Here is an 18,697-nt window from a genome sequence, read left to right as displayed (position 1 = left end):
ATCTCTCAAGGAAAACCGCTTACAGTCAGTACTGAGGGATTACTGCACTGTCAGAGGGTCAGTACTGAGGGAGCGCCGCATTGTTGGAGGGGCAGTACTGAGCGAGCGCCGCACTGTCGGACGGGCAGTACTGAGGGAGCACTGCGCTCTCGGAGGGCCAGTACTGAGGTAGTGCTGTGCTGTCAGAGCGACAGTACTGAGGGAGTGCTGCACTTTCGGAGGGGCAGTACTGAGGGATCGCTGCACTGTCGGAGGGGCAGTACTGAGGAAGCGCTGTACTGTCGGAGGGGCAGTACTGAGGGAGGGCAGCACTGTCAGAGGGGGTAGTACTGAGGCAGCACTGCACTGTCGGAGGGGCAGTACTGAGGGAGGGCCGCACTGTCAGAGGGGGCAGTACGGAGGGAGCGCTGCACTGTCGGAGGGGCAGTACTGAGGGAGGGCCGCACTGTCAGAGGGTCAGTACTGAGGGAGCGCCGCATTGTCGGAGGGGCAGTACTGAGGGAGCGCCGCATTGTTGGAGGGGCAGTACTGAGGGAGCGCCGCACTGTCGGAGGGGCAGTACTGAGGGAGCGCCGCACTGTCGGAAGGGCAGTACTGAGGGAGCGCTGCACTGTCGGAGGGGCAGCAATGAGGGAGCGCTGCACTGTCAGAGGGGCAGTACTGGGGGACTGCCACAATCTCGGAGGGGCAGTACTGAGGGAGAGCTGCACTGTCGGAGGGGCAGTACTGAGGGAGTACTGCACTCTCGGAGAGGCAGTACTGAGGGAGCACTGCACTGTTGGAGGGGCAGTATTGAGGGAGCACTGCACTTTCGGAGGGGCAGTACTGAGGGAGCGCTGCACTGTCGGAGGGGCAGTACTGAGGGAGCGCCGCACTGTTAGATGGGCAGTACTGAAGGAGTGCTGCACTGTCAGAGGGGCAGTACTGAGGGAGCACTGAACTGTTGGATGGGCAGTACTGATGGAGTGCTGCACTGTTGGAGGGGCAGTACTGAGTGAGCACTGCACTGTCAGAGGGGCTGTACTGAGGGAGCACTGCACTTTTGGAGGGGCAGTACTGAGTGAGCACTGCACTGTCAGAGGGGCCGTACTGAGGGAACGCTGCACTGTCAGAGGGGCAGTACTGAGGGAGCACTGCACTGTTGGAGGGGCAGTAGTGAGTGAGCACTGCACTGTCAGAGGGGCAGTACTGAGGGAGCGCTGCACTGTCAGAGGGGCAGTACTGAGGGAGCGCTGCACTGTCCGAAGGACAGTACTGAGGGAACACTGCACTGTCAGAGGGGCAGCACTGAGGGAGCGTTGCACTGTCGGAGGGGCAGCACTGAGGGAGTGTTGCACTGTCGGAGGGGCAGTACTGACGGAGTGCCGCACTGTCGGAGGGACAGTCCTGAGGGAGCGCCGCACTGTCGGAGGGGCAGTACTGAGGGAGCGCCACACTGTCAGAGGCTCAGTACAGAGGGAGCCCAGCACTGTCGGAGGGGCAGTACCGAGGGAGTGCTGCACTGTCGGAGGGGCAGTACTGAGGGAGCGCTGCACTGTCGGAGGGGCTGTACTGAGGGAGGGCCGCACTGTCGGAGGGGCAGTACTGAGGGAGCACTGCACTGTCGGAGGGGCAGTACTGAGGGAGCGCCGCACTGTCGGAGGGGCAGCACTGAGGGAGCGCCGCACTGTCGGAGGGGCAGCTCTGAGAGGGCACCGCACTGTCGGAGGGGCAGTACTGAGGGAGCGCCGCACTGTCGGAATGGCAGTACTGAGGGAGCGCCGCATAGTCGGAACAGCAGTACTGAGGGAGCGCCGCACTGTCGGACGGGCAGTACTGAGGGAGCGCCGCACTGTTGGAGGGTCAGTACCGAGGGAGCACTGCGCTCTCGGAGGGCCAGTACTGAGGGAGTGCTGTGCTGTCAGAGCGACAGTACTGAGGGAGCGCTGCACTTTCGGAGGGGCAGTACTGAGGGATCGCTGCACTGTCGGAGGGGCAGTACTGAGGAAGCGCTGTACTGTCGGAGGGGCAGTACTGAGGGAGGGCAGCACTGTCAGAGGGGGTAGTACTGAGGCAGCACTGCACTGTCGGAGGGGCAGTACTGAGGGAGGGCCGCACTGTCAGAGGGGGCAGTACGGAGGGAGCGCTGCACTGTCGGAGGGGCAGTACTGAGGAATTGCTCGAACTCGGAAGGTCTGTACAGAGGGAACGCTGCGCTGTCAGTGGGGCAGTACAGAGGGAGCACCGCACTGTCGGAGGGGCAGCAATGAGGGAGCGCTGCACTGTTGGAGGGGGCAGTACTGGGGTAGTGCCGCAATTTCGGAGGGGCAGTACTGAGGGAGAGCTGCACTGTCGGAGGGGCAGTACTGCGGGATTACTGCACTCTCGGAGGGGCAGTATTGAGGAGGAGCTGCATTGTCGAAGGGGCAGTAATGAAGGAGAGCTGCACTGTCGGAGGGGCAGTACTGAGGGAGCGCTGCACTGTCGGAGGGGCAGTACTGAGGGAGCGCCGCACTGTTAGATGGGCAGTACTGATGGAGTGCTGCAATGTCAGAGGGGCAGTACTGAGGGAGCACTGCACTGTTGGAGGGGCAGTACTGAGTGAGCACTGCACTGTCAGAGGGGCAGTACTGAGGGAACGCTGCACTGTCAGAGGGGCAGTACTGAGGGAGCGCTGCACTGTCAGAGGGGCAGTGCTGAGGGAGCGCGGCACTGTCCGAGTGACAGTACTGAGGGAGCGCTGCACTGTCCGAAGGACAGTACTGAGGGAGCGCTGCACTGTCAGAGTGGCAGTACTGAAGGAGCGCTGCACTGTCGGAGGGGCAGTACTGAAGGAGCGTTGCACTGTCGGAGGGGCAGTACTGCTGGAGTGCCGCACTGTCGGATGGACAGTACTGAGGGAGCGCCGCACTGTCGGAGGGGCAGTACTGAGGGAGCGCCACACTGTCAGAGGCTCAGTACAGAGGGAGTCCAGCAATGTTGGAGGGGCAGTACCGAGGGAGTGCTGCACTGTTGGAGGGGCAGTACTGAGGGAGCGCTGCAATGTCGGAGGGGCTGAACTGAGGGAGGGCCGCACTGTCGGAGGGGCAGTACTGAGGGAGCACTGCACTGTCGGAGGGGCAGTACTGAGGGAGCGCCGCACTGTCAGAGGGGCAGCACTGAGAGAGCGCCGCACTGTCGGAGGGGCAGCACTGAGAGGGCGCCGCACTGTCAGAGGGGCAGTACTGAGGGAGCGCCGCACTGTCGGAACGGCAGTACTGAGGGAGCGCCGCACTGTCGGAATGGCAGTACTGAGGGAGTGCTGTGCTGTCGGATGGGCAGTACTGAGGGAGCGCCGCACTGTCGGAGGGCCAGTACTGAGGGAGTGCTGTGCTGTAGGAGCGGCAGTACTGAGGGAGCGCTGCACTTTCGGAGGGGCAGTACTGAGGGATCGCTGCACTGTCGGAGGGGCAGTACTGAGGGAGGGCAGCACTGTCAGATGGGGTAGTACTGAGGCAGCGCTGCACTGTCGGAGGGGCAGTACTGAGGGAGGGCCGCACTGTCAGAGGGGGCAGTACGGAGGGAGCGCTGCACTGTTGGAGGGGCAGTACTGAGGAATTGCTCCACTTTCGGAGGGTTTGTACAGAGGGAACGCTGCGCTGTCAGTGGGGCAGGACAGAGGGAGCGCCGCACTGTTGGAGGGGCAGCAATGAGGGAGCGCTGCACTGTTGGAGGAGGCAGTACTGGGGTAGTGCCGCAATTTCGGAGGGGCAGTACTGAGGGAGAGCTGCACTGTCGGAGGGGCAGTACCGCGGGATTACTGCACTCTCGGAGGGGCAGTATTGAGGAGGAGCTGCATTGTCGAAGGGGCAGTAATGAGGGAGAGCTGCACTGTCGGAGGGGCAGTACTGAGGGAGTGCTGCCCTGTCGAGTGGCAATACTGCGGGAGCGCCGCACTGTCAGAGGGGCAGCACTGAGGTCGCACTGCACTGTTGGAGGGGCAGTACGGAGGGAGCACTGCACTTTCAGAGGGGTAGTACTGAGGGAGCGCTGCACTGTCGGAGGGGCAGTACTGAGGGAGCGCCGCACTGTTAGATGGGGAGTATTGATCGAGTGCTGCACTGTCAGAGGGGCAGTACTGAGGGAGCGCTGCACTGTCGGGGGGGCAGTACTGAGGGAACGCTGCACTGTCAGATGGGCAGTACTGAGGGAGCGCTGCACTGTCAGACGGGCAGTACTGAGGGAGCACTGCACTTTCCGAGAGACCGTACCGAGGGAGCGCTGCACTGTCGGAGGGCCAGTACCGAGGGAGCGCTGCACTGTCGGAGGGCCAGTACCGAGGGAGCGCTGCACTGTCCGAGCGACAGTGCTGAGGGAGGGCTGCACTTTCAGAGGGGCAGTACTGAAGAAGCACTCCACTGTCGGAGGGGCAGTACTAAGGGAACGCTGCACTCTCAGAGGGGCAGTACTGAGGGAGCGCTGCACTGTCGGAGGGGCAGTACCGAGGGAGTGCTCCACTGTTGGAGGGGCAGTATTGAGGGAGCGCTGCACTGTCGGATGGTCTGTACAGAGGGAGCATCGCACGGTTTAAATCAGCCTCTCCCGCTCTCGGCTCTGTTTAAATCAGCCTCTCCCGATCTGGGCTCTGTTTAAATCAGCCTCTCCCGCGCTCGGCTCTGTTTAAATCAGCCTCTCCCGCTCTCGGCTCTGTTTAAATCAGCCTCTCCCGCTCTGGGCTCTGTTTAAATCAGCATCTCCCGCGCTCGGCTCTGTTTAAATCAGCCTCTCCCGCTCTCGGCTCTGTTTAAATCAGCCTCTCCCGCTCTCGGCACTGTTTAAATCAGCCTCTCCCGCTCTCGTCTGTTTAAATCAGCCTCTTCCGCTCTCGGCTCTATTTAAATCAGCCTCTCCCGCTCTCGGCAATGTTTAAATCAGCCTCTCCCGCCCTGGGCTCGGTTTAAATCAGCCTCTCCCGCTCTCGGCTCTGTTTAAATCAGCCTCTCCCGCTCTCGGCTCTGTTTAAATCAGCCTCTCCCGCTCTGGGCTCTGTTTAAATCAGCCTCTCCCGCTCTCGGCTCTGTTTAAATCAGCCTCTCCCGCTCTCGGCTGTTTAAATCAGCCTCTCCCGCCCTGGGCTCGGTTTAAATCAGCCTCTCCCACTCTCGGCTCTGTTTAAATCAGCCTCTCCCGCTCTGGGCTCTGTTTAAATCAGCCTCTCCCGCTCTGGGCTCTGTTTAAATCAGCCTCTCCCGCTCTCGGCTCTGTTTAAATCATCCTCTCCCGCTCTGGGCTCTGTTTAAATCAGCCTCTCCCGCTCTCGGCTCTGTTTAAATCAGCCTCTCCCGCTCTGGGCTCTGTTTAAATCAGCCTCTCCCGCCCTGGGCTCGGTTTAAATCAGCCTCTCCCGCTCTCAGCAATGTTTAAATCAGCCTCTCCCGCTCTGGGCTCGGTTTAAATCAGCCTCTCCCGCCCTGGGCTCGGTTTAAATCAGCCTCTCCCACTCTCGGCTCTGTTTAAATCATCCTCTCCCGCTCTCGGCAATGTTTAAATCAGCCTCTCCCGCTCTCGGCTCTGTTTAAATCAGCCTCTCCCGCTCTGGGCTCTGTTTAAATCAGCCTCTCCCACTCTCGGCTCTGTTTAAATCAGCCTCTCCCGCTCTGGGCTCTGTTTAAATCAGCCTCTCCCACTCTCGGCTCTGTTTAAATCATCCTCTCCCGCTCTCGGCAATGTTTAAATCAGCCTCTCCCGCTCTCGGCTCTGTTTAAATCAACCTCTCCCGCTCTCGGCTCTGTTTAAATCATCCTCTCCCGCTCTGGGCTCTGTTTAAATCACCCTCTCCCGCCCTGGGCTCGGTTTAAATCAGCCTCTCCCGCTCTCGGCTCTGTTTAAATCAACCTCTCCCGCTCTCGGCTCTGTTTAAATCAGCCTCTCCCGCTCTCGGCTCTGTTTAAATCAACCTCTCCCGCTCTCGGCTCTGTTTAAATCATCCTCTCCCGCTCTGGGCTCTGTTTAAATCACCCTCTCCCGCCCTGGGCTCTGTTTAAATCAGCCTCTCCCGCTCTCGGCTCTGTTTAAATCAGCCTCTCCCGCTCTCGGCTCTGTTTAAATCAGCCTCTCCCACTCTCGGCTCTGTTTAAATCAACCTCTCCCGCGCTCGGCTCTATTTAAATCACCCTCTCCCGCCCTGGGCTCTGTTTAAATCAGCCTCTCCCGCTCTCGGCTCTGTTTTAATCAGCCTCTCCCGCTCTCGGCTCTGTTTAAATCACCCTCTCCCGCCCTGGGCTCTGTTTAAATCAGCCTCTCCCGCTCTCGGCAATGTTTAAATCAGCCTCTCCCGCCCTGGGCTCGGTTTAAATCAGCCTCTCCCGCTCTCGGCTCTGTTTAAATCAGCCTCTCCCGCTCTCAGCTCTGTTTAAATCAGCCTCTCCCGCTCTCGGCTCTGTTTAAATCAGCCTCTCCCAGTCTCGGCTCTGTTTAAATCAGCCTCTCCCGCTCTCGGCTCTGTTTAAATCAGCCTCTCCCGCTCTCGGCTCTGTTTAAATCAGCCTCTCCCGCTCTCGGCTCTGTTTAAATCAGCCTCTCCCGCTCTCGGCTCTGTTTAAATCAGCCTCTCCCGCTCTCGGCTCTGATTAAATCAGCCTCTCCCGCTCTCGGCTCTGTTTAAATCAGCCTCTCCCGCTCTCGGCTCTGTTTAAATCAGCTTCTCCCGCTCTCGGCTCGGTTTAAATCAGCCTCTCCCAGTCTCGGCTCTGTTTAAATCAGCCTCTCCCGCTCTCGGCTGTTTAAATCATCCTCTCCCGCTCTCGGCAATGTTTAAATCAGCCTCTCCCGCTCTCGGCTCGGTTTAAATCAGCCTCTCCCGCTCTCGGCTCTGTTTAAATCAGCTTCTCCCGCTCTCGGCTCGGTTTAAATCAGCCTCTCCCAGTCTCGGCTCTGTTTAAATCAGCCTCTCCCGCTCTGGTCTTGGTTTAAATCAGCCTCTCCGGCTCTGGGCTCTGTTTAAATCAGCCTCTCCCGCTCTGCGTTCTGTTTAAATCCACCTCTCCCACTCTCGGCTCTGTTTAAATCAGCCTCTCCCACTTGTGATGAAATATGCCATTCATCAGACTCTGTAGTTAACTGTATATATTGTATTGCCTGCTCCGGTGTTTGTACCTTGTATTGTGTATAGGGCACCGCCCCCTTTGTGTTTCGGCTCCACCCATACCTGGCCCTACTTAAGACAAGTCCAGGCTTGTCTTGCAGTAGAACAGCAGCACGCTAGGTGAAGCTAGGTGCAGACACCGGCATCTTTTCTTTGCTAATAAAAGCCTTGTTTTATTCTGCTAACTTCGAGTCTTGAAGTTATTGAGGCGCATCAATTTTATTAGCAAAATTTTAACGATGGATCAACTTTTGAAATCAGAACGCTTGGATTTGGACCCGCATGCTTCGGATGCATCGGCACGGTTTGGACACTGGTTCCAGTGCTTGGAATTCTTTATGGCCAACTCCGAAGCCGTCACAGCCTCTAAAGCCACCGGAGATGTGAAACTCGGGATCCTACAGATTCGGGTAAGGCACCGGGTTTTTCCACTCATACAAGACGCCGCCACCTACCTGGATGCCTGCAACATTCTAAAGGCCCACTATCAGCGGCCTACCAACGAGGTGTACGCCAGGCACCTGCTTGCTACCTGCACACAGCGACCCGGAGAGTCGCTAGAGGACTTTCTAGTCACCCTAAAAGTGCTTGGCAAAGACTGCAAATGCAAAGACGTGAAAGCCACGGTATACACAGACGAGCTGATTCGGGATGCCTTTATCACAGGCCTTAGCTCTAATTACATCCGGCAGAGACTGCTAGAGAAAACGGGCCTAGATCTTACACAGGCTTTGGACACAGCGCGATCGTTGGATGTGGCTCAGAAGAACTCTGACTCCTACTCGGCAGGCCGCGTGGCCCACGCCGCCTCTGCTTCCCCGCCCGGTAGCCCAACACCGTCGGGGCCCTGCTCTCCCCCCAGAAGCCCTACGACCGCTGCGATGCATCGGGGCCCCAAATGCTACTTCTGCGGGCAGCCGAAGCACACCAGGAACCTGTGCCCGGCGAAATGCACCACCTGCTTTAAGTGCGGTAAGAAGGGGTACTTTGGGAAGGTGTGCAGAGGGAACCCCGCAGGTAAAACCGCCACCGCCGCGTGCGCGCCGTGGGAGCGGCCATCTTGGACGCCATCTTGTCCGACCTCGTGGGGTCCGCCATCTCGCGAGCAGACAGCGTGGACGCCATCTTACCCGGCCTCCTGTGGCCCACCATCTTGTCCCGATCAGGGCCCTACAGTGGCGTCGATCACAGTGGACCAGTCCAGACCGCACCCACTATCCAAATCGATGGTGGACATCGAGGTAAACGGGTGCAAGGTTAAATGTTTAATTGACAGCGGGAGCACGGAGAGCTTCATTCACCCTGATCTGGTACAACGACTCTCTCTAACTATAGTCCCTACTCAGGGCAGGATCTCTGTGGCCGACAAAACCCAGATATCAACTATTGCGGGTTACTGCGCGGTACGATTGCCCGTTAAAGACACTGTATATAATAATTTTAAACTGTTAATTATGAAGGATTTATGTGTGAGCGTGATCTTGGGCCTGGATTTTCAGTGCCACCACCAAAGCATCACGCTCAATTTCGGTGGGACCCAGCCGCCCCTCACAGTGTGCGGTCTGGCTACCCTTAAGGTAAAGCAGCCTTCGCTATTCGCGAACCTTACCCCTAACTGCCGGCCAATAGCGACCAATAACAGGAGGTACAGCTGGGAGGACAGGCGGTTTATCACGACCGAGGTAGACAGGCTCCTGAAGGAGCACATTATTGAATGCAGCAACAGCCTGTGGCGCACCCAAGTGGTGGTGGTGAGGGGTAGCGAGAAGAAGCGGATGGTGATTGACTATAGTCAAACAGTCAACATCTATACCCAACTAGACGCCTACCCGCTACCCCGCATATCCGAGATGGTGAACCAAATCGCCCAATACCGGGTGTTCTCCACCATCGACCTCAAGTCAGCGTACCACCAGCTCCCTATCAGACCAGAGGACCGTCGTACACCGCCTTCGAGGCAAACGAACGCCTCTACCAATTCCTCAGAGTCCCCTTTGGGGTGACGAATGGGGTCTCGGTCTTTCAGAGGGAGATGGACCGCACGGTCGATGACCACCACTTGCAGGCAACCTTCCCCTATCTCGACAACGTCACCATCTGCGGCCACAATCAACAGGACCATGACTCAAACCTCGCGAGGTTTCTGAAAACCGCACAAAAACTCAACCTTACCTACAACGAGGACAAGTGCGTTTTCAACACCACGCGCCTCTGCATACTAGGCAGCGTGGTGGAGAATGGGGAAATCGGACCAGACCCCGACCGATTGCGCCCCCTACGGGAGCAGCCCCTGCCCAACACTCCCAAAGCCCTGAAAAGGTGCCTGGGGTTATTCTCGTATAATGCCCAATGGGTCCCTAACTACTCCGATAAAGCCCGTCCCCTCTTGAAAGCATCCTCTTTCCCGCTCTCTGCTGAGGCCCATGCTGCCTTCAAAAGCATTAAGCAGGATATTGAGCGGGCCACGCTACAGGCAGTGGACGAGAACACCCCTTTCAAGTGGAAAGTGATGCGTCTGACTTTGCCTTGGCGGCCACCCTCAACCAGGCAGGGCGGCCCGTAGCTTTCTTCTCGAGGACCCTCCAGGGGCCCGAGATCAGACACTCCTCCGTGGAAAAGGAGGCCCAAGCCATCGTGGAGGCAGTGCGCCACTGGCGGCACTTCCTAGCCGGCAAACGCTTCACCCTACTTACCGACCAGCGGTCGGTAGCATTTATGTTCAATAATAATCAGAGGGGGAAGATTAAAAATGATAAGATTCGTAGGTGGCGGATCGAGCTCTCCACCTTCGAGTACGACATCATATACCGGCCGGGGGCCCTTAACGAATCCCCCGACGCCCTCTCACGAGGGATGTGTGCCAACGCCACCGGGGATCGGCTACAGACCCTCCACAACGACCTCTGCCACCCAGGGGTCACACGACTGTTCCACTTCATAAAGTCCCGCAACTTACCCTACTCGATTGAGGAAGTTCGGTCCCTGACCAGGAACTGTCGCACTTGCGCTGAGTGCAAGCCTCGGTTCTACCGCCCAGATAGAGCCCACCTAATCAAAGCTACACGGCCCTTTGAGCGGCTTAGCTTAGATTTCAAGGGCCCCCTCCCGTCCGTCGACCGCAATGTTTACTTCCTGAACATTGTGGACGAATATTCCCGTTTCCCATTCGCCTTCCCCTGCCCAGACATGACCAGCGCCACGGTCATTAAATGCCTCAACAGCCTATTCTGCCTGTTCGGCATGCCAAGCTATATCCACACGGATAGGGGGGCGGCCTTCATGAGTGAAGAGCTACGCCAGTACATGCTGTCCAAGGGGATTGCCACGAGCCGTACCACCAGCTACAACCCCCGGGGTAACGGTCAGGTGGAGCGAGAGAACGGGACAGTATGGAAAGCAGTCACCCTAACTCTAAGGACCAAGGGCCTCCCTATCTCCCGCTGGCAGGAAGTCCTCCCAGATGTGCTCCACTCAATACGGTCACTATTGTGTACCGCCACTAATGCCACGCCTCATGAGCTAATGTTTGTGTTTCCCTGGAAATCCACCTCAGGCGCATCCATACCGCATGTAGGAAAAAAGAAAGGCAGAGTATTATTTAAATGGTGATAGATTGGGAAATGCTGATGTACAAAGGGACCCGAGTGTTCTTGTACACCAGTCACTGAAAGCAAACATGCAGGTGCAGCAAGCAGTTAGGAAGGCAAATGGAATGTTGGCCTTCATTGCAACAGCATTCGAGTACAGGAGCAAGGATGTCTTACTACAGTTGTACAGGGCCTTGGTGAGACCACACCTGGAGTACTGTGTGCAGTTTTAGGGGGAAAAATTCGGTTGCTTTCCGCCTCCCATTAGCACCCTAAGAGGGCGCAAATGGGGTGCAAAGCAACTAGCGCCTGGGCGCGGCGATGTTTGCGCCGCTCGTGAAATTAACCAGACATTTTGCAGCAGCGCTAAACACTACCATCACGATCTCCTGCGCCGGCAGATCATGACGACAGTCGAGCGTGCTACGCCCCAGTAGCACCCCGGACCGGATATTGAGTGGCGCCCCCTGCCTTACCACCTGCCGCTAGTAACGACAGGTTGAGGGGAGCGTTTTGCCATCAGGAAGGGACTGGGGGAGCGCTATTTAACGGCGACCACTTCCTGCCTATTTTTGTTGGCAACATTTTTGCACCACACATTCTAAGAGAGAGAGAGAGAGAGAGACTTCTGGAGAGATTCAATGCTGTGTGAAGGAGTTTTGGGTACTGAGCAGCACTTTGCAGGTTCATTTTGATTTGCCCTTCCTTGTATCGATTTAGAGGAGACTGTGGGGGCTGCACTCTGAGCTCTTTCCCTGGGTCTCTTCATTGTTCTTTCCAGCAGATTTGATGTACAGGTCTCTCCAGGCCGCGATTCAAGGCTGCAATGAGCAGGGTGTGGATGGAGAGCAAGATTGACCCTCCCCTTGAAGAACTGGCCGGCGCCAGTGTGTCTGTGTTCCATTGCTGACTGACATCACATGAGCTTCGCCAGCGCTCTGAGGTAGCGCCTCGCTCCTCGGCGTTAGCGCCTTAAGACAGGTGTGTAGCACCTGATTTAGCACTCCAACCACCTCCTGGTGCGATAGAAGCCAAGTTTGCAGTCAGAGGCGATAATTAGCGCCAGGTGCAAAACTTTACGCCCGGCCGATAATCGCGCCCCAAACGGGCCGATACTGAATTTCTCCCCCATGGTCTCCTTGCCTAAGAAAGGATATACTTGCCATAGAGGGAGTGCAGTGAAGGTTCACCAGACTGATTCCTGGGATGGCAGGACTGTCGTATGAGGAGAGATTGGGTCAACTAGGCCTGAATTCACTAGAATTTAGAATAATGAGAGGGGATCTCATTGAAACGTATAAAATTCTGACAGGTCTGGACAGAATGGATGCAGGGAGGATGTTTCCCCTGGCTGGGGGGTCTAGAACTGGGGGTCACAGCCTCAGGATAGGGGGTAGGTCATTTAGGACTGAGATGAGGAGAAATTTCTTCACTCGGAGGGTGGTGAATCTGTGGAATTCTCTACCAAAGAAGGCTGTGGAGGCCAAGTCACTGAATATATTTAAGAAGGAGATAGATAGATTTCTAGACACAAAAGGGGCCAAGGTGTATGGGGAGAGAGCGGGAATATGGTATTGAGATAGAGGATCAGCCATGATCATATTGAATGGTGGAGCAGGCTCAAAGGGCCGAATGGCCTACTCCTGCTCCTATATTTTTTTTCTATATACAGATCAGTCATGATCTGAATGAATGTCAGAACAGGCTCACGGGGCCGAACGGCCTCTTCCTGTTCCAACGGTACCTTCGAAGCCCAATCAAAAATTTTTGGGGTTGGGGTTCGGAGGGAGAGGTCTCTCAGAGGGACGGTGGTGGAGGGAACGAACAGAGACTGAGAGATAGACCGTGACAAACAAAATGGTGGCGTCCCGAGGTCAAGGGGCAGGTCAAGGCTGTCGATCTTATAGCAGCACCTCCGCGCCCCCCCCCACCCGCCCCCCCGTTTGACCACGTGACGGGCAGGGTCATTGGGAGCTCAAAGGTGAAAGGGTTGGCGGCTCCCGGAGATTCTGGGTATTAACCACCCCTTGGCGACGGCCCAGAAAAAACTCTCGGTGGCAAAATTCACTCAAAATGGCCGCCAAGGCCTCAGGCCTAGCTCTTGATTCCAGGATGCTCCAACAGGTGTCGGATAAATGTCAGAAGCAAGGTTAATAAAATAATCGTTTTAATGATATTTAAATAAATATTAACACCCATAACTTAATCTTTAAGTCAAAACAGCATAGATTAAAAGGGCTACAGGGTTACAGCACATAAATAGTTTCCTTAAAGGGGCAATGTTACCACATTAAAACGTTTGGTAATTATTTATTTTCTGCCCGGGGAGCGGGCGGGTCCCCGTGCTCGTGCTGGTTGACAGCAGACGTGGAAATTCGACCGCAGGTTGCATCGTAGCCAAGCCCGATCCTGATCCTCACCCACCATGTCCACACAGGCCGGGGTGGGGTGGGGGGGGCGGCGGTGCGAGGGGGATACTGGAGCCTGGGCCTTTCCTGCTCTGTTTGTGTGTGTGTGTGTGTGGGGCTCAGTCCCACACCGGGTGTGAGAGCAACTAGCTCAGCACTAGGCCCGGGGACGGAGCCTGGGCCTTTCCTGCTCTGTGTGTATGTGTGTGGGTGTGGGGGGGGGGGTGCTCAGTCCCACATAGCGGGGGTGGGAGGCCTATCAGACACATCTACTGAAACAATGCCTCTTTGACAGTGGTGTGATTGTCTTTTAGATTCTAAGGGCTGATTTCCCTTGTCTCAGGAAGCGGCCCTTTCAGGGAAACACCGGTCGATAGTCACGTAATTCTGGTCCATTTTAATCCCCATTCAGAGATCCAGCCCTTATATTTCACAGAATCATAGAATGATACAGCACAGAAGGCCATTCGGCCCATCGTGCCTGTGCCGGCTCTTTGAAAGAGCTCTCCAATTAGTCCCACTTCCCCCTGCTCTTTCACCATAGCCCTTCGAGTATTTATCCAATTCCCTTTTGAAAGTTACTATTGAATCTGCTTCCACCGCCCTTTCAGGCAGCGCATTCCAGATCACAACAACTCGCTGTATAAATACATTCTCCTCATCTCCCCCTCTGGTTCTTTGGCCAATCACCTTAAATCTGTGTCCTCTGGTTACCGACCCTCCTGCCACTGGAAACAGTTTCTCCTTATTTACTCTATCAAAACCCCTTGTAATTTTGAACACCTCCATCAAATCGCCCCTCAACCTTCTCTGCTCTAAGGAGAACAACCCCAGCTTCTCCAGTCTCTCCACATCACTGAAGTCCCTCATCCCCGGTACCATTCTGGTCAATCTCCCCTTAACCTTCTCTGCTCTAAGGAGAACAACCCCAGCTTCTCCAGTCTCTCCACATCACTGAAGTCCCTCATCCCTGGAACCATTCTGGTCAATCTCCCCTTAACCTTCTCTGCTCTAAGGAGAACAACCCCAGCTTCTCCAGTCTCTCCACATCACTGAAGTCCCTCATCCCTGGTACCATTCTGGTCAATCTCCTCCGCACCCTCTCCAAGACCACAAAACAAAACGTGTGTCTGACTGGAAATCAGCCCTTTGGTTGCAAAAGACAATCTTTCTTCATGTTCCCACAAATTTAATTTGGAGAGGCCAGGCTAGGGCCGATTCGCAAGTGTGAGAGGAGTGCGGCCCACTCACTATTGGCCTCAGGCCTCGCTCTCGGCCTACGTTTTTATCATTAGTAGCAGCTAGGCCTCAGGCTTCAGCCTGTCTTTCCGCCTCGCCAGATTCCCCCCGCCTCCCCCCCCACCCCCGCCTCCGCCACCGTTCTCCTGATCTACTTCTTGTCACGGTCGATGACGAGGAAACCTTGGCCTCCCAATGCACAACTCCTGGGGAAGGGATAATGGTGGGGGGGGGGGGTGCTCAGGCTCCGATCTCGGCGTAGATTTCAAATAGCTAGGCCTCAGGCTTCAGGCTGCCTTTCAGCCTTTCCAGGTCCCCCACCGTTCGTCCAATCAAGCTGCTGTAATGGGCGATGACGTGGTAACCCTTGACCTTGGCCTCCCACTGCACGACCTCCCCCGGTGAGGGGCTAGGGGGCCTGTGGTCCTCCTCCTCCACCTCCTCCCCCTCCTCGCCCTCCCCCTCCCCCAGCGAGGCCAGGATGAGGCCCAGGTTGGCGACCAGGCCCTCCAGGCCGGTGATGGCGAACTGCAGCTGCCGGTGGAAGTGGTGGCGGGTCTGGTTCAGCTCCCGCTGCTCCTCCAGCACCCGGCGCAGGTGCGCGATCAGGAGGCGTCCGTCAGCCCGGTGATGGCGCATGCGCCGGGCCTGGGCCCAGTCGTCCCCGGGAGGCTCGGCCAGCTCCAGCTGGGAGGCAGAGATCACCGGCGGGGGTTCGGTGAAGCCCTGGAGGTCAGTCTGCGGCAGGGAAAGAACAAAAAAGTGAGTCAGTCGCCGTTGCGGGAGGACAGTTGTTCGCGGCGGCCATCTTGCGGCACAGCAAGAGCCCACAATGAGGATGGAGCCCGCTCTGTGTGTGTGTGTGTGTGTGTGTAGGGGGGGGGGTCTCAGTCCCACACCAGCCACTGGATTGACAAACTTTTTAAATCACTCACGGGATGTGGGCGTCACTGGCAAGGCCGGCATTTATTGACCGTCCCTAATCAGCCTTGAGAAGGTGGTGGTGAGCCGCCTTCTTGAACCGCTGCAGTCCGTGTGGTGAAGGTACTCCCACAGTGCTGTTAGGGAGGGAGTTCCAGGATTTTGACCCAACGACGATGAAGGATCGACGATATACTTCTAAGTCAGGATGGTGTGTGACTTGGAGGAGAACTTGGAGGTGGTGGTGTTCCCATGCGCCTGCTGCCCTTGTCCTTCTAGGTGGAAGAGGTCGTGGGTTTGGGAGGTGCTGCCGAAGAAGCCTTGGCGAGTTGCTGCAGTGCATCTTGTAGATGGTACACACTGCAGCCACGGTACGCCGGCGGTGGAGGGAGTGAATGTTTAAGGTGGTGGATGGAGTGCCGATCAAGCGGGCTGCTTTGTCCTGGATGGTGTTGAGCTTCTTGAGTGTTGTTGGAGCTGCACTCATCCAGGCAAGTGGAGAGTATTCCCTCACACTCCTAACTTGTGTCTTGTAGATGGTGGAAAGGCTTTGGGGAGTCAGGAGATGAGACACTCGCTGCAGAATACCCAGCCTCTGACCTGCTCTTGTGGCCACAGTATTTATGTGGCTGGTCCAGTTAAGTTTCTGGTCAATTGTGACCCCCCAGGATGTTGATGGTGGGGGATTCGGCGATGGTAATGCCGTTGAATGTCAAGGGGCAGTGGTTAGAGTCTCGCTTGTTGGAGATAGTCATTGCCTGGCACTTCTGTGGCGCGAATGTTACCTGCCACTTATCAGCCCAAGCTTGAACGTCGTCCAGGTCTTGTTACATGTGGGCATGGACTGCTTCATTATCTGAGGAGTTGTGAATGGCGCTGAACACAGTGCAGTCATCAGCGAACATCCCCATTTCTGACCTTATGTTGGAGGGAAGCTCATTGATGAAGCAGCTGAAGATGGTTGGACCTAGGACACTGCCCTGAGGAACTCCTGCAGCGATGTCCTGGGGCTGTGATGATTGACATCCAACAACAAACCATCTAACTTTGTGCAAGGTATGACTCCAGCCAGTGGGGCGTTTTCCACCCCCCCCCCCCGCCATATTCCCATTGAATTCAGTTTTACTAGGGCTCCTAGATGCCGCACTTGGTCAAATGCTGCCTTGATGTGAAGGGCAGTCTCTCTCATGGTTGTATGCGGGATATGCCGGGGCAAGAAGTCGCATCAGATTAAGGAAAAGAAAACAGCAGAGAGCGGCGGGTGGAGTTCATATTATTATCTTCTTAAATGAGCGGGATACTCACATACAACTCAAGAAGGGAGGCTGATTCAGTCGCCAGCCACAGTGAGAGACTGTATGCCCGTTCAACTGTCACATGTGCTGGGTCCATAGCGGCACCCTGCCAAAAGACACAGCATTTAGAAACTTACCAACCACTTCGACAAGCATGTACGAATAAAGGGTGTCACAGTGCGTTAGATACACTGTCCTTTCACCCTCTGGGACTGGGTGTCACAGTGTGTTAGATACACTGTCCTTTCACTCTCTGGGACCGGGTGTCACAGTGTGTTAGATACACTGTCCTTTCCCCCTCTGGGACCGGGTGTCACAGTGCGTTAGATACACTGTCCTTTCACCCTCTGGGACTGGGTGTCACAGTGTGTTAGATACACTGTCCTTTCCCCCTCTGGGACCGGGTGTCACAGTGTGTTAGATACAATGTCCTTTCCCCCTCTGGGACTGGGTCTCACAGTGTGTTAGATACACTGTCCTTTCCCCCTCTGGGACCGGGTGTCACAGTGTGTTAGATACACTGTCCTTTCCCCCTCTGGGACCGGGTGTCACAGTGCGTTAGATACACTGTCCTTTCCCCCTCTGGGACCGGGTGTCACTGTGTGTTAGATACACTGTCCTTCCCCCTCTGGGACCGGGTGTCACAGTGTGTTAGATACACTGTCCTTTCCCCCTCTGGGACCGGGTGTCACAGTGTGTTAGATACACTGTCCTTTCCCCCTCTGGGACCGGGTGTCACAGTGCGTTAGATACACTGTCCTTTCCCCCTCTGGGAGTGGGTGTCACAGTGCGTTAGATACACTGTCCTTTCACTCTCTGGGACCGGGTGTCACAGTGTGTTAGATACACTGTCGTTTCCCCCTCTGGGACCGGGTGTCACAGTGTGTCAGATACACTGTCCTTTCCTCCTCTGGGACCGGGTGTCACAGTGCGTTAGATACACTGTCCTTTCACCCTCTGGGATCGGGTGTCACAGTGCGTTAGATACACTGTCCTTTCCCCCTCTGGGACCGGGTGTCACAGTGTGTTAGATACACTGTCCTTTCCCCCTCTGGGACCGGGTGTCACAGTGCGTTAGATACACTGTCCTTTCCCCCTCTGGGAGTGGGTGTCACAGTGCGTTAGATACACTGTCCTTTCACTCTCTGGGACCGGCTGTCACAGTGCGTTAGATACACTGTCCTTTCCCCCTCTGGGACCGGGTGTCACAGAGCGTTAGATACACTGTCCTTTCACCCTCTGGGACCGGGTGTCACAGTGTGTTAGATACACTGTCCTTTCCCACTCTGAGACCGGGTGTCACAGTGCGTTAGATACACTGTCCTTTCACCCTCTGGGACCGGGTGTCACAGTGTGTTAGATACACTGTCCTTTCCCCCTCTGGGACCGGGTGTCACAGTGCATTAGATACACTGTCCTTTCCCCCTCTGGGACTGGGTGTCACAGTGTGTTAGATACACTGTCCTTTCACCCTCTGGGACCGGGTGTCACAGTGCGTTAGATACACTGTCCTTTCACCCTCTGGGATCGGGTGTCACAGTGCGTTAGATACACTGTCCTTTCCCCCTCTGGGACCGGGTGTCACAGTGTGTTAGATACACTGTCCTTTCCCCCTCTGGGACCGGGTGTCACAGTGCGTTAGATACACTGTCCTTTCCCCCTCTGGGAGTGGGTGTCACAGTGCGTTAGATACACTGTCCTTTCACTCTCTGGGACCGGGTGTCACAGTGTGTTAGATACACTGTCGTTTCCCCCTCTGGGACCGGGTGTCACAGTGTGTCAGATACACTGTCCTTTCCTCCTCTGGGACCGGGTGTCACAGTGCATTAGATACACTGTCCTTTCCCCCTCTGGGCCCGGGTGTCACAGTGTATTAGATTCACTGTCCTTTCCCCCTCTGGGACTGGGTGTCACAATGTGTTAGATACACTGTCCTTTCCCCCTCTGGGACCGGGAGTCACAGTGCGTTAGATACACTGTCCTTTCACCCTCTGGGACCGGCTGTCACAGTGTGTTAGATACACTGTCCTTTCCCCCTCTGGGACCGGGTGTCACAGTGCGTTAGATACACTGTCCTTTCACCCTCTGGGACAGGGTGTCCCAGAGCGTTAGATACACTGTCCTTTCCCCCTCTGGGACCGGGTG

The 18,697-nt window shown here is 56.1% G+C and overlaps 1 protein-coding gene across 2 annotated transcripts in view; it reads right to left on the bottom strand.

Annotated features, from left to right (window-relative positions):
* Nucleotides 1-12,839: 12,839 nt before the first annotated feature.
* Nucleotides 12,840-18,697, bottom strand: part of LOC147094867 (cardiotrophin-2-like) — a 53,056-nt gene continuing 47,198 nt past the window's right edge. For both annotated transcript variants that reach the window (XM_085974480.1, XM_085974479.1), the window contains exons 2-3: nt 16,563-16,658; nt 12,840-15,074 (exon numbers count right to left, since the gene is read on the bottom strand). In XM_085974480.1, coding sequence (XP_085830606.1) covers nt 14,610-15,074; nt 16,563-16,649 — 552 coding nt within the window. In that variant the 5' untranslated portion in view covers nt 16,650-16,658 and the 3' untranslated portion in view covers nt 12,840-14,609. The remainder of the gene's footprint in view (nt 15,075-16,562; nt 16,659-18,697) is intronic.

This window comes from Somniosus microcephalus, unplaced genomic scaffold (assembly GCF_052327205.1).
Source record: "Somniosus microcephalus isolate GS21.2 unplaced genomic scaffold, FLI_Smic_1.0 unresolved_chr1, whole genome shotgun sequence".
NCBI lineage: Eukaryota > Metazoa > Chordata > Chondrichthyes > Squaliformes > Somniosidae > Somniosus > Somniosus microcephalus.
Note: the sequence above shows the minus strand (reverse complement) of the source record. Positions and strands in the feature narration are given on the sequence as shown.